Source organism: Seriola dumerili, unplaced genomic scaffold, assembly GCF_002260705.1.
Source record: "Seriola dumerili isolate Sdu_G_001 unplaced genomic scaffold, Sdu_1.0 BDQW01000091.1, whole genome shotgun sequence".
Lineage (NCBI taxonomy): Eukaryota > Metazoa > Chordata > Actinopteri > Carangiformes > Carangidae > Seriola > Seriola dumerili.
Window position 1 is genome coordinate 4,606,394 of NW_019174346.1, and position 14,669 is coordinate 4,621,062.

The 14,669-nt window shown below is 46.2% G+C and overlaps 1 protein-coding gene across 1 annotated transcript in view; it reads left to right on the forward strand.

The window, feature by feature from the left end:
* Nucleotides 1–14,669, forward strand: part of auts2 (AUTS2, activator of transcription and developmental regulator) — a 307,865-nt gene that overhangs the window by 281,539 nt on the left and 11,657 nt on the right. The window contains exon 6 of the mRNA XM_022745814.1: nt 14,011–14,599. Coding sequence (XP_022601535.1) covers nt 14,011–14,599 — 589 coding nt within the window. The remainder of the gene's footprint in view (nt 1–14,010; nt 14,600–14,669) is intronic.

The following is a 14,669-nucleotide window of genomic DNA, read 5'->3' on the forward strand; positions in this document are numbered from 1 at the left end:
GAAACGCAGCATAGCGGCTTTGCAGACACACGTACTAAAAAAGAGATGGGATTAACACAGCGGATAAGATGTTACTGTTCACTGTGAAACGATTCACTCCAGCGGTGTTGGTGTTGCTTTGAGCAGCATGAAGTAGGATTTGGTCTCACTTTAAAAAAGAAAAAATGACCCTTGATGAAGATGTTGAACGACGACCCAAAGTTAATAAAACCAGCCACTTTGAATTATATGTTCATGGAGATAAATCAATGCCAGAAGGCCACACATACTAAAATATTTGAACTGTTTAGGATGAAAGTGTTTGTTGGATTCTTCAGACACTGCAGGGAGCTGCCATCATGTTCAAGCTTTTTGCCTGCATCACATAAATGATCACTGCTGTAATCTGTGTAATCCTCAGCGGTCACTGAAGGAAGCCAGGAAATAGAAGCCTATAGTCAGACTTTTTGGTCCAACACCGTCTACTACGGTGTTCAGCAGTGCTTTTCTTTTTTAAAAAGGGAAGACAGGCTAAAGGAGGCTTTCTGTTTCCCTGTGTGTGCAGCACCAGAGATGGGTCAATACTATGGAAGTGAAAGTGTAAACACGGCCTTTTAAGAGAAACAAAAAGATGAGAGAGTGCGAAAGCAAGAGGACTCTGATCAGGGTTGATGAAAGCAAGGCTTTAATTGCCCCCACAAGAGAAGAGGTTATCTTTTTTTCCCTTCTCACCCTCTCTGATTCTCATAAATATGCAGAGCAGAAATAAAGCCCTGATGAGCCGCAGGGCAGATTAGAGAGGACTACAGAGCAGGATCCTGGTTTGTTAGCAGCAGCCCATAGATCCCTTGCATGTGTTTCTGCTCTGTGCACACATTGCCTGGCTTTCATTTGTCTCGAACCGCATTCATTATATTTCCACAGGCTACTGACTGCATAAGGTCAGGTACAAGGAGTTCTAGGAAGTTGTGATGTGGCTGTCAGACCTTTAGGGCAACATTGCCCCCTGGTGTTGAGTGTGATCTCAAGACTTCTGAGCAGCGTGGGTGGAGAAGACATGGTTAATTTGTGCTGGGTGATGTGCACGCATCTGTAAAGTTTTATATGTATCCTGGAAAAGGAAACTTTAAAGCATGTGCATTTGATATAAACAAAGTTTAACGAACTGCATAGTGTTCCATTTTTATCACCATCTTTTGGTTCATCATCTCTGGCTTTTGGCCACTGTTCTTAGAAGCCTGCCCAAACCCATCAACGTCCGTCAGACTGTCACCATCTGTTGCAGATTAAGCTGCTCCTGGAGGGAGCCATTTGATTTTGGGGTTCCAACATCCCTTTTTTTTATTCCATGTGTCAGGTTTTACTGTAAATACTGTTGTACAAAAACCAAAATCCCACAAGGGATTGCTTTTTCAGGCCCTTCAAGCCAAGAGCAAACGGGCCATTGCGTCGGTACAAGCTGCACGTCTGGTTTAGCTCTTAGAGCGCTGAGACAGGGGCTCTGCTGGGCCATTTAGAGGCAAAGCTGGGAAGCTGTGTTTGGAAGCTTTTTCCCTAAACCCTGCACTTAGTCAGTGTGCACTGTGGTGTTGTGATGTATGAATCCCCTGGCCATGCCTGACACTAGCAAGCTTGTCTGAGCCCATGTCTTCGCAGAGTAGGAGGCCGTGGACAGAGGCTGCATTGTTCCCCTAAAGTAACCCAAGCTCAAGGCAGCCGCTGCCCAAAGGGGGATATCAAGTTGTTCTCTCCACACTAACACCACAATCCTAGCTTAAGCTCTGAGGCTTGACGAGGGAGCAGAGGGGCAGCTGACTGTTTGGACGAGAGTGCAGTTCAAATAAACAGCTTAAATCCCAACCAGCCTCCCCTGCTCTAACCCGCCCTCACCAAGTATCGCAGTCCCACAGCTGTAGCTCATCACTGTGAAGCTTGCCAACAGCCCTCAGCTAATTTGTGGTGTTATTTTGAAAAGCATGTTGATGCTAAAAAGAGGGCCGTGAGCAGCGAGAAGAGGGTGAGAATTTAGGCCTGGTTACACCTCCCTGCTTGTGAGCGATAGGTAGGTTAACCACTACATCAGCAGACCACACGGCATTTCCAGGCTAGAGGGAAGGAGGGATGAAAGTACGAGTGGAGAGGAGAAGAGAGATGGCCATTAACAGCTTTGTTTCTGCCTCGGGTGTCCCGCTAATCCAACTGCAGTGAAACCTGAGCGAGGGGGTAATGAGACAGCACTTGATGTGCTCGCACACACACATGCACGCAGACACATCGGCAGCTTCTGTAATGCCAGTGAAGACTTAAGAAGAGAAAAGGCTACATGCAAATTGATACTTTACGAGATTCTCAGATATTTGATCCATGCATTCGAGCTATTACCCCTCTGGAATGAGTTTTAACACTCGGGACAGGCTGCATTGAATCTGATCCTTGCAAGCAGCCGGAATGTGCGGCGTGGATGTGTGTAAAACCAGTTGGCCCCATTTGAAAAAGAGTGAAAGAGGCCCCGACTGATGACTCTCTGGGGACAGATTTCTCTTTCCAGCCCTCCATGTCTCTCTCCCTGGTGAAATCATGGTGGTGTCAGTGTGTCAGCTCGAGCTGTCACTCTCCTTATTGCTGCAAGCCAGTTACTCTCATACTCTGCCTGCTGGCTGAAGAGAGACGGGGGAGAGGAAAGAGCAGAGGCAATAGAAAGAAGAAAGAGGGCTTTTTCCACTTGACACAATGGATGAGCGGAGTGTCAACACCCCTTGATGCAATTGGAGGGTCTAAAAAAGGCTGTCTATCGCCTCAGAGGAGCCAACTGTACAATTAACAGACACCCCTGTGGGCTGGTTTGGTGCAGTCCACTTGGTTTAGCTGACAGGCTGACACGGCTTCATGGAGGACAGGCCAACACTGGACAGATCCAGCCAGCAGACATAGAGCTGCAGTACATGCACCTCAACCAGGGTGGCATCGGACCTGTTGACTGGTAGAGTCTTCTCTGTGTGTGTGTGCGTGTGTGTGTGAGAGAGAGGGGTGTTTATGAGCGGGTGTGGGTTTTTTTTATGAGCATGTGACTGTAATTGAGATTTAAGCGTGTCTGCGTTTGAAGTTTGTTGGTTCAGGAGGCGATTGTCTATTGTTTCCCTAAGCTGCCACAGTGACCAACAAGAAACACATGTTGCAATGCCAGTCAGTGAGTTGTGAAATGCTTGAGTTGTGCTGACACACAGCCTCAGTTTTCTTCTTCTGAGATCCTGTTGTTGTTTTTAAACTTATGTTCTTGTCTTTGCTCTCACTGTAATCGTTTAACCTCCTGCACAGATTCAGGTTAGTGATTTGTTACATTAGTGTAGTTTGCAGTCTTGAGACTTTAGTTCTGGAAAGATGCTTGTGCGTTGTTTACACCTGTTTTTCAGCAGACGAACTAACTCACACACCACCTGTTGTGGGACAGTGTGTAGTGCCTGGGCTACTGTGGTGCAGCAGGGACATAAAGCTGTGTTTAGGGCAAAAAGCACATAAGACAATGTTTTTGTTTTTCTCGTCACACACCAACCTCGAGTCAAAGCGTTCGCCTACTTTTACACGAATATCAAAATCCCTGTTTTCTTGAAGGACAGGCTGATTGACACACCACAGAAGAAATAAGACACAGTTCTATTTTCCAGCCTCGAGACGCAATGCCAGTCAAAGCAGCTGAGATTTACAATGACAAAGCTGCATGCCAAGCATTTTTATTTTAAAATGGTCGATGCCACACTTTTCATTTATAAAGCTTCAGACACACAGCATTTATAAAGCTTTCCAGCTTTAAATGTTAGCACATAGGCTGAGGCAAGATTGTTTTGGACAAGCAGAAATTTTTTTTACAGGTGCCCTGTTGAGCTTTTGACAACGAGTGGTCACTAGCGCTTTAATGAGTGGGCCTCCATCTACACAGATTACCTGCACCGATGATGTCGAGTCAGGTGTGACAGGCACAGCAGCTTCTTTTGTACAAAAAAACAATCAGTTGGTGTGAATTACCAGTATGTTTTAAAGTTGTGATGAGGGGTACACACATACACACATTCCTTATTTTTTTCCCCATCCGTGTTCAGCTAAGAAGAGAATCAGGGTCAGAGCCAATCAGAGGCAGAGTAGGTGCGGAAATAAACCTGCAAAATGTCACTGCACCAGTGCGACCAATGAAAACATTTAGTCGCACTTGACAGTTGTGGTCGCACTCTGGAGCCCTGCAACTCCAAAGGACTCCTTTAAATTTTATATGTGTGCAATAAGCCCTGATGACATTTCATAGGCCACAGTGACAAAGTGTAACTCTATCACTCTCACCATAGTGACAAAAACCAATGAGTTACTTGAAAATGACCAAAGTAAATGATTTGTAAGGATGATGAATGATCATTGAGGGTCTGCATGTCCTGTCACACAATGTGTAACACTCCTAATGACACACTCTTCAAAATACTGTGGTGTTTGTAAAATATTCACACCACTGTGAGGCTGATCTGGCAAAGGATTGACAGAGGTTTCATGGCTGGCTGAGAAGAGCTGCTGACATGTACGGTGCTGTGGGCCCCTCAGCAGCACAGTCACTGTGCGTCTCTCTAGGGAACAACATGCATGCACACCAAAAAAAAAAAATATATACACTGGCCACCTTCCATTTCTCACTCCTCACCAGTAGAGAGATATCAGGGCCTGGGAGAAGTCCCATCAGCTGGCTTATGTACGTGTGACATGTTTCAGGTCAAACGGTCTGGCTCGCTCCGCAGCTGCCCTGTCTCTCAGTGTAGTTTTACACCATTGTGACAGTGTGTGCTGACCAATTGCTGTGGACTGGATGGATCCTCATTACACGCTGCTGTTATTTCAAAGCCTCAGTGAGCCTGGGCATGACAGCCAAACCTGCAGAGGATCTGTCAGCCGCGGGCAACAAGTGTCCCCCTGAGGGCTGCCCTGCACAGGCCCCTGGCAGGAAAAGTCTGGCCCCTTGGCTGGCTTTCCACCCACCCCTTCTTGCAGTCACCTGTGCCAGCATGCCCGTCATCGAGTCCCTGACCCGGCTCTTCTCCCGTTACGATCCCTCCAGCCTGACCTCACACCCTCAGGGATATATAAAGATTTGTTCTCTAAAGGGGAGCTGGAAATGAGACACTGATCCCACCGCTACATCCTCATGTGCACGTAAAGATGGTGATGGTGTTTTTTGTAGGGGGGGTGGGTGCGGCAAGAGGGTAGGTGTCCAAACATTTAGGCCCCAGGAGCTGTCTAAGCAGCAAGGCAGCAGATTTTCCACATGCTGGTGGGGTGAGAAGGGAGCAGTAAGAGTGAGACGCAGAAGCAGTTAAGAGCCATTACAGGAGCATCTGTAATCAGAGCTACTGTGGGTGGAAGACTGTTGTCGCTGCAGCTCTCAGTTAGTAAATGGCTTCAATATGACTCGAGAGAGAGGAGACAGAACAGTTTGCTCCCACTAGACAGAGTATGAATGGGACACGGATGGATACTAGCAAAGGTAGGTGACAGGAAAGAGCGAGTTTCTTTCCCTTTCTGCTCTTCTCTATCACTCTTGTACTTCTCTCCTGCACTCTGTCATACTGTAAACATGTGTAAGTGCTTGTTTTCTGTGGTCTGGCAGCCGCTCTTCTATTGCCTTGCATCTGTCAGAAGAGCTCAGAACATTCAGTGGCTTACTAAGCCCAATTACCCCAGATTGCTACCATTTGACAGAAGATCACAGTCACAGACAGTCTGTCTTTGAAGAGGAGTCAGGGGTTTATGTGTGTGGTTAGCCGTGCACACCATGCGCCATGACATCACTTCATAGACACACACTATTTATATTTACATACACACTTGCTTTGGCTTCACAACTCGTAATACAAAATTCATAAACCAAATGAGACAGGCATGAAATATAGATGTTAAGAGAGGCAGCTTAACAACTCTCCCCTGCCACCCGCCTGCTTTTGGCCTTTTGCTCAATCACCACTTGTTAAAGCAGCGGTTTGTGTTACTGTGAAGTGATATCAGCACACTGTGGTATTCTCACTGAAAGACTACACATGTCATGCTCTCACAGCCAGAATAGTTGGCCTGCTCACCTAAACCCCCACCTTTAATTCTGTTTAGCTTCCCACTCCCCTTCCCCAGCCACCCCTGGGAGTCTAGCACTAATAAAACAGCTCCAGTCCAAGACCCTCCACACGGCAGGATGTCCAGGCTGTGTAACCCAACACCCCTCCCGGCTCCGGCTTTAGAGAGTTGCTGACATGACGGAGAGTCTGGGAGGGCCAGCAGGGGAGCGTCCATCATTGTCAGGCCCCAGCGCCCAGAGCTCCCATCTGGGGCATGTCCAACACACATGCCTGTGTGCTGTGAACTCGTTGCTATGAGGTGCTCCGACACTCTGGAGACGTAAGGGGGTGTTGCTGCTCTTAGAGTAGCTAATGCTGTTAGTGTTCAGAGCTGAAGAAGGGAGGGAGAAGGAGCGAAGCGAGAGGAGATTCTCTGGAGGCTGTGGCTATGAAATCAGGGACAAGCTTCCCCCAAGGTCATTGACACAGGGTTCCAGCTTCTGAACTGATATCACAAGACCAAAGTGCAAGTGTAAGCTTTCTACTCCACATTACATGTGTAAACATTTGGTTAGCCTCTATCTCTTAGCATAGCAGGAAAAACAGGAATTGACCACATTCACAGCAAAACTGACAGTCAGATAAAGCCTCAGCAGAGGTGCATTGTGGGGTGGTGTCCCTGCAGATGAGGAAATGAATCCTTTGGTTAATGTGCAGACACAGGCTTCATGGACTGTCGCCACTCTGGGCACCAGAGAGGGGTATTAGAACATCAGGGATTTCAAAACACCTTCCAGTCCCGCAGTCATGGGAGTTGAGCTCAGATGTCATCCACTAATATGAACCCCAGGGTATTCCACTGAGGAAGACAGGCTCTCCTGAGTGTGAGAACATTGTGAGTTTCACACGTGTAGTATTCATCGGAGGGCCGTTGTACTGAACATGTAGCTAGTTTGTAGTTTTTTTGTAAATGCACAAACACATGGAGAGAAAAAGGAAAGATGCCGTTGTGTATTGGCTCAGCGGCTCAGCTGAGATTGAGGCCTCTTTGAGCATCCATGAATGACAGCAAGAAACTAGTGATCTGCTATTTATTGTTCTGTTCTGTGTGGGAGGGAGATCTGTTTAAGATGTCTGCCGTTAATGCGACTGCAGCCTTCATTAAGAACAAATAAACACAGCCCGGTCCCTCACCAAGGAGCTCTTTGGGGAACATATGGTGTCTAAACCACTCTGGAGGTCAGACCACTGTCAACACTTGCTGCTCAATTACAACTCTAATTTTGTTGTCAAACAAAATATGTAGACAGAGGAGGAGCGAGTTTGCGGTGTTTTTCTTTTTCCTTTTTTCCTGAGGGACTAAATGGTTTCCAGACTAAAGCCTGAGGCAAAATTGTCTCTTAAAACATTCTGCATAACTGGGGACTGTGAATATTTTTGAGGGAGATTTTATTCTGCCAGCTTCTAAATGCCCAGCCCAGAACAGAGGGAGATCCTGATTGTAATTAATGTTTACTGAGACATACCAACGCAAGGTGGAATTTTCAATGAGGGCCATGCATCCTTGTTCAGCACAGTGTGCATTTTAATTGATTCAACTTAAGCAAACAGTCTGCCTCCCTCTGTTTATTTTTCTGTTTTCTGAGGAGAAGCAGGATGATGATGATGATGATGAGTGCAGAGGAAAGAAGAGAAAGTGAAGAGCAGAAAAACATAGCCTCCTCCCAACAACACAACCACTGTTTACCTGCTGCCAAGAGTCTCTACACCAAATGAATCTTATGATTCACCTGTGCAATTTTCAGCAAACGCATCGTGTCAGCTGGAGTGTGGTAAAATTGTTGGCTCTGGAAAAGCGATTTGATCTATGAAAAGTGTTGGACACGATGCTGCCGACTGTCTCCTAACAGGATGGAGAATACCAGACGGAGATGGAGAAAAAGGGCAGAAAAACGTAGCTCACTGCAGGGGCGGCAGTGAATGAGTAGAACTTTGAAGGTCTCTGTCAGCTGTGACAGACACCTCTGGGTTTTGGAGATGTCAACGCTTGTCCTTACATTTTTATTTATTTTTTTATTTTTTTTATTCCAGGCCACAGATACAGTGTGAAGTGCCTGCAGGCTACAGTTTCCATCCCTGTTCACAGCTTCTGGATTGTCAGTCAAAATAGAAAAATGACTTTGTAAAATTCTCAATCCATACATATTATTGAATATTTAATGCTGTATATTCCTGTGTTGTTTGTTCGCCACTTTGCCTCAAACTGTTGGACGTGTTGCCTTGAAATCTGAAGAATTCATGGTCCTCAGAGGATAAAACCTCAAACTTTGGTGATCACTGAGTTTTCCTGTAGCAACATCATCGGGTTGACAATTTTTGTTTATAGTGACATGTCACCACAACCATTGGATGGATTACCATGAACTCTGATTCAGATATCCATGGTACCCAGAGGAGGAGTCTCAATGACTTTGATTTTTCTTCCAGCGACACCGCGAGGTTGACATTCCTAGACTAAATCAAATCTTTAGTTTGTCCAGTACTTTGGTTTTTAATCAAGTACCTGCAAAACTAATGACATTCCCATCGGCAGCAGCTGTACATTGTGTGTAGTGCAAATTCTAACAACACCAAACATGTTAGCATAGTCATGATAATAGTCATAGCTCGTGCTGCAGCATGACACTGATACAGGACAGACCTACAATCAGCACCTAGAGGTTACCTGTCATTGCATCATCTTCTGCCCCCGGGTCCATAATGCAGAGCAGACTGCCCTTCCTCCCCCCTCCCCTCCCTATTAGCACCTGTTTCCTAGATGCTCTCAACAGTTGCACAGCTGCCACAGCCTCCAGTACAGTGACTGAATCTTCTATTTATGGCCGTCTGGTTGTTGTAAATAGAGTTGTGCAAGTGTAAATGGCTATTGTTCAAGGCATTAGATCTCACACTATCTTTGGTACTGTTACGTCTTCAGTTTAATAAGGCTACGGTCACAGGCGGTAGGCAGTCACCTGAAGTGGGCAATCATCCAGTAATATTGACAAAAACAATCATTTTTAAGTTAGGTATTCATGTATTATTGTTTTTATTATTGTCTTTTATCTTCATGTAATATCCATTATTTACGTAACATATGGTGCATTTTGTTCCACTACATCATCTTCTCACACTGTGGAAAATACAGTCTGGTGGCTGTCAGTATGTATCTTAGTTCCACTGATGACCAGATAAGTTCTGGACACAGTCTGAGGGCTGGAACTTCACTGTGTTGATTACGAGCCAGGTCATGTGTCGATGAGCTAATGAGGTTGATAAATGGAAAGGAGCAACTGGGATGTGTTTCGCAATAAATGCAGTTACTATAATGACAAAAATAAACCCAGTAATGCTAGACTATGAGGCAGTTTGTGTATGTACATGTGCTTCTGCAGAATAAAATCTACCCTTAATTTACTAAAGATTTAAGGTAACACCACATTACCACTCACACACAGTAACCAATGCTCAGCAGGAGCCAGTGTTAGACGGGACGTGACCAGTTGAGTAAAGCAGAGTTTATCACCGAGTTTGTTTGGAAACCCATCGTGTTATTGTTGGAGCGATTTGACCTGCTGACTCTCTGCCAATCTGATCCTTTTCTTTTGTTACACTCAGCGCTCTGGTTGGTGTTGGCTCTTCCATTTACCCTGACGCCCTCCTTTTTATCCTTTTTTATCTTTTGGTGGCTGCAAACTAGTGAAGTGACTCAGAACCGCCGCCCACGACTATGGGGTGTGTCATTGGTGTCTTTGCTTTTACGTCTGAACCTTTGTTCACACCTTGTTGCTTGAGGACACACATGATGTTATCTCTCAGCCGAAACATCTGGAAACAACCATGTTAGAAAAAGTAGGATTTAGTGGCCAAAAGTAGGTTTGGTAAAATATTTTCATTAGCTGGAAATCTAACTTTTGTTCTTTATGAGAAAGAATAAATTTGTTTGTTGTTTAAAAGTTTTGCTTTAAGGCATATTTTGCGAATGGTAATTACATCCTGATTACAGGATGTTTATGAAAAGAAGTGAAGAATCTGAAAACTGAGTCAGTTTACAGGAAGAAAAGGACCCGTGGCCTTACAGCAGCTTCCTCTCTGAAGCACAAGCATTAACATGTCACTCTCAACCCTCACTGCATTTCACCCCTGCTCAGTGCCTGACTGCGACGTGCACGCTGTTGCCGTGGCTCAGTTGTCAGTCTCGTGGCCGCTGCTATGTGTTAGGTTGTTGGTTTTGCATGATTGGAGCTATGTGACCCCTGCCTGGATGAAAGCCCATAAATGAGTATGAGGGTTTAGAATGTGTCGAGGCGCTATTTTGAGGAGGATGTGACAGAAGGAGTGACGGCAACGGACAGCAGCTTTGGATGTCGCAGAGGCCCTTGCAGGCATCCGTTTGCCGTTTGTCTCCAGGCCCAGGTGGAGGCTGTCATATCCACCCACACTCTCATGAGAGAGAGAGAGAGAGAGAGAGAGAGAGAGAGAGAGAAACGAGAGAGATTAGCAAAGTAGTTTTGGCTCGTGTTGGGTACTAATGTATTTTTCAAAAGGACAGGTGCTGAGCTGCCAGTTGAGCTTTTAAAAGATGATGATGTTGGTGCTTGTTTGTTAATCATTTATATGGGCCAGGCTGTATCTAGTGATGACATTGAAATATAATATGCTAAATTAATCCCCTTATGTACTGCGGTAATGACCTAACACCATATTAAACAACCTAATGTCGTGCATCTCACTTTGCCAGGCCTCCTGTCACTCCCTCTGCAGATCAGAGCGCAGGGCAAACATTGGTTCACAGAGCTGAGCCATTTGTCTTTCATACGGCTGCACCAATCCAAATATCTTGCTGATGAAGGACCATTAACCAGCCAATACACAGGTCTATTAGCCATGCAGGCTCAATGTGATATTAGCAGCACATTAAAAAATGCTAACAGTAAATACAGCTGCATGGCACTAATGAGCTGTGGTCCACTGCAGGACAATAACAATAAGGGTGAAACACAGAGCAGGAAACAGGCCTGTATACACCCAACTTGTCTTTTATCTGATGTCTTACTGCAGTTTTAAATAACATTTTTAAGGGGCCGAGTTTTTTCATCTACATTCGTCATACTGCGTTATATCTGATGTTATCATATTAGATTCAGTTCAGCCAGATCAGAGATGGAGCCCGTCTAATGATTACATGCTGCAGTGTCGCTTTAACCATGTGGGGAGATACAAATCAGGAGTGCTGGTGTGTGCAGCTAATACACTGTGAACAGTAGGAGATGGCTCACCCTGGGATAATGAGTTATCCCCCTAAGCCCTGCGCTTCGTCCCCTGACATCTAGCCTTAATAATTGGCTTTCCTGCACATGCACACACACACACACACACACCCAGCTGACCCTCAAAAAACCCTCCTATACCCCGTTTACTTCTTAAATCTGGCCTCTAGCTTTTGCCTCCCCAACTAACCCACAAACCCATAGGCCTCTTTCTCGCCTGTAATGCTCCAGCAAGCAGCGTGCACTAGTTAGAAACCACAATGCTACTGAAACGTTGAGAAACAGCAGGGCTCCACATTTTGAGTAACCCAAGTGGGAATTGCGCTTATTTGTTTCCAGGGATGAAGGAGACTGGCAAATGAACCCTCACGGGAGGGAAACTGGTGTGTACTCCTCTTCTCTTCTTCCCGGCTCCGCCTGGCCCTGGAGTCTTCATTATGACCAGAATAGACACCTTCTTTTTAGCGTGTTAGCACATTCTCAAAACAAGCCGTGGACCTCAGGGACTCAGAGGTGCAGCAGGAGACTTGAGAATTGGGAATTTCTCCTCTCCCGTCTGCTGCGGTGAAGTTGTTTGCCAGCAGCAGTCTCTCTTGACCGGTAATAGCATTTGTAAGTGGAGAAGACTGACATGGACGAGGGAGATGGATTTAAGGGCTGCAGGGCTTTCTTGTTCATTGATGCACGTGAGGGTTGAACAGGGATGTGTTTTGTGTGCAGACTGCCAAAGAAGAGATACGGTGTCTATGTAAGGGTTAGTTAGCTTTGAAGACTGACGCCTCTGTGCATGATGTGGGGACTTTCCTTCATTGTGCTTGCCCAAAGACGGCTAACAGAGAGAATTAAAACACACTTGAACCTGGCAAAGTCTACCTTTTGTCTCCTGGCAGATGTCCCAGTAAGCTCACCCACATAGAGCAGGAGTCAACAGCTGTTATTGTTGATATTGATTGTGATCTTGCATGAGGAATTGCCTCCTCTGACCCCTAAGTACAATATCACATGCACCTGGGGCTGCTTATACTTCGCTTAGCATTTGAATGCTAATGGACGGACGTTCTCGTAGAGCCCTGTTAGCTCAGCCTGCTCCCACAGGAGTTGGTCCAGGGGGAGCAGTGTGTCAGTGAGATGGAAGCCGCTGTGACAGGCTGCAGCTCTGCAGAGCAGGCTGCTGTCTCAGCCCAGGGGAACTGGGTCCCATCTACACCTCTTTGGCAGGTAAAGGATTTAGCCGGCTTCACTAAGGGGGAGGAGGAGCCCTCGCTCCTGTCCCTAAACCCCTGTGAGGCCTGGGGAGAGTTAATTACAGTTTATGTATGCACTGTCATCCCCCATGAGCCTCTCTGCCTCTGGAGCAGCCAAGCTGACTGCTGGTTTCTGAGCACTTTGTTCTGTAGGAGGAGGTCCCTGCAGAGAAACACCCTGGATGGAGCTTATTAGCTATTGTTCTGTGAGACTTCAACATTGTACAGCAGTCGTTTTTCATTCTTTGGATTAATTCACACTCTGGACATAATGAAGTCCACCCACGGCTTCTAATGGCAGGTAATTGCTGGTTTTTGGCAATTACTGAAAGTCCATAAAACTAATCCTGACCTTATCAGACAGTAAGCTAATGTGCAGCCGTCCTTCACGCTACATGCAAAAGTGAATTAATGAATGCAGTGTTGTTATCCTGCAGTGTCCTTTAATATGCACTAATAGTTAGCATGAGCTAATGAACCCATACCAGTTTTCTTTACAAGGATAGATATTATTTAAGCATAACTGTGTAGTTTTAACTTCTTTGTAAAAGAACATTTGTCAACCTTTGTACAAATTTGTCACCTTTGTACAAATGTCAAAAGTTCATTCTGCACAATTAAGCTAAAGTTTGTTTGTAAATGCAATAGATCTGTAACTGGTAGCTACATGCAGAATTGTCTGATTAACTCAACTGACCAGAATATCATATATAATATAATATAATATAATATAATATAATATAGTATTATATATATATAATGTGTCCTACAAGTGGAAGTTCTGTCATCCAAAAAATATTAACCTTGGAAATGTATCTTGTGTACAACACAAACTGATTCAGCCTGAACAAGAAAAACACATTTCAGATGTGCAGTTTCTCCTCGGGGAAGGTGCTAAAGGCTGCGTGAAAGGGCTTGGGAAGGAATCGGTGCTTGTACTGGCAACACTGCAAACCCCAGCAGGGCGTGTCAGTATGAGAAGGAAGAGTAGGAAAAAAATGGGTGTCAGTTTGTTGGTCTATCAGTTGAAAGCACACACACTGAGCACAGCAGAGCAGATGGCAGTTAGAAAGACAGTAGCCTACGAAAGGCCTATAGCTCACACACATTGTCTGCAGTGTTCACTCTTTGTGGTCATTGTACAGATGTGCAGCTAAAGAGCTGAGTGTCTGTACTTTGTGTGTGTGCGTGTCAGAAAACCATGATCCTGCAGGGTGTTCTGACTTTTTCTAATCCATTAAAAGCGGATGTCCATTGCATTCACCAATATGTCAGAGAAAATTAATTTATGTTTCTGCAGTGTTGAGCATTTTGTTCAAGTGGATCACCAGCTTGAAAACTAAGTATTGTTATTGGAGATGCAGTTTTTGTTCACACAGTGTTTCTCTTTGTTTTACACAGTTCCAGATTTTGGCATCGATGTGCTCTCCACCAATGGCAGCCAGGAGCCTCACGGCCCAGGCCTCCTCAAGGTGTCAGGCCTAGAGCGCAGTCAAGAGAGGAGCCAGGAGAGCTGCAGGGACCCCCAACCCCCTGCATCCAGCACCCCCGATCAGCCTTTGCCCGCCCAAGACCTCCCCCTTACCCAGCCACAGCCACAGCCCCAGCCGTCCATCCCCCGGCCCCTGTCCCCTCATTGGACCCAGGCGAACGGCCCTACCCAGGCTCCGGCCTCGACCCACCTGCCCCCACGTTCAGAGGCTCTCCCCAGGCCTCAGACGCCCGCAGCCCTGCCTCTCGCCCAGGGCCAAGAGCCCTCGCCGCCCCCCCCTCCCCGGCCCCAGCATCAGCACCAGCACCAGCCTGAACTGCTGTCTCATCCCCGGCCACCACCCACGCCCAGCCTCCACCCACATCCACCATCGCCTGCCCTCCCAACTCACCATCCTCACCAACAGCATCCCAGTCAGGCGGGGCCTCACCGGCCTCCATCGCGCTGCCACCCCCGGCCCCTTTCTGCGTACAACGGCCTCAACCTCAACGGTCACAGGTACGGCTAACATCGGACTTCACACACCGACTGATCAGTTCATTACAGGGAAGATTCATGTCTCTCATGT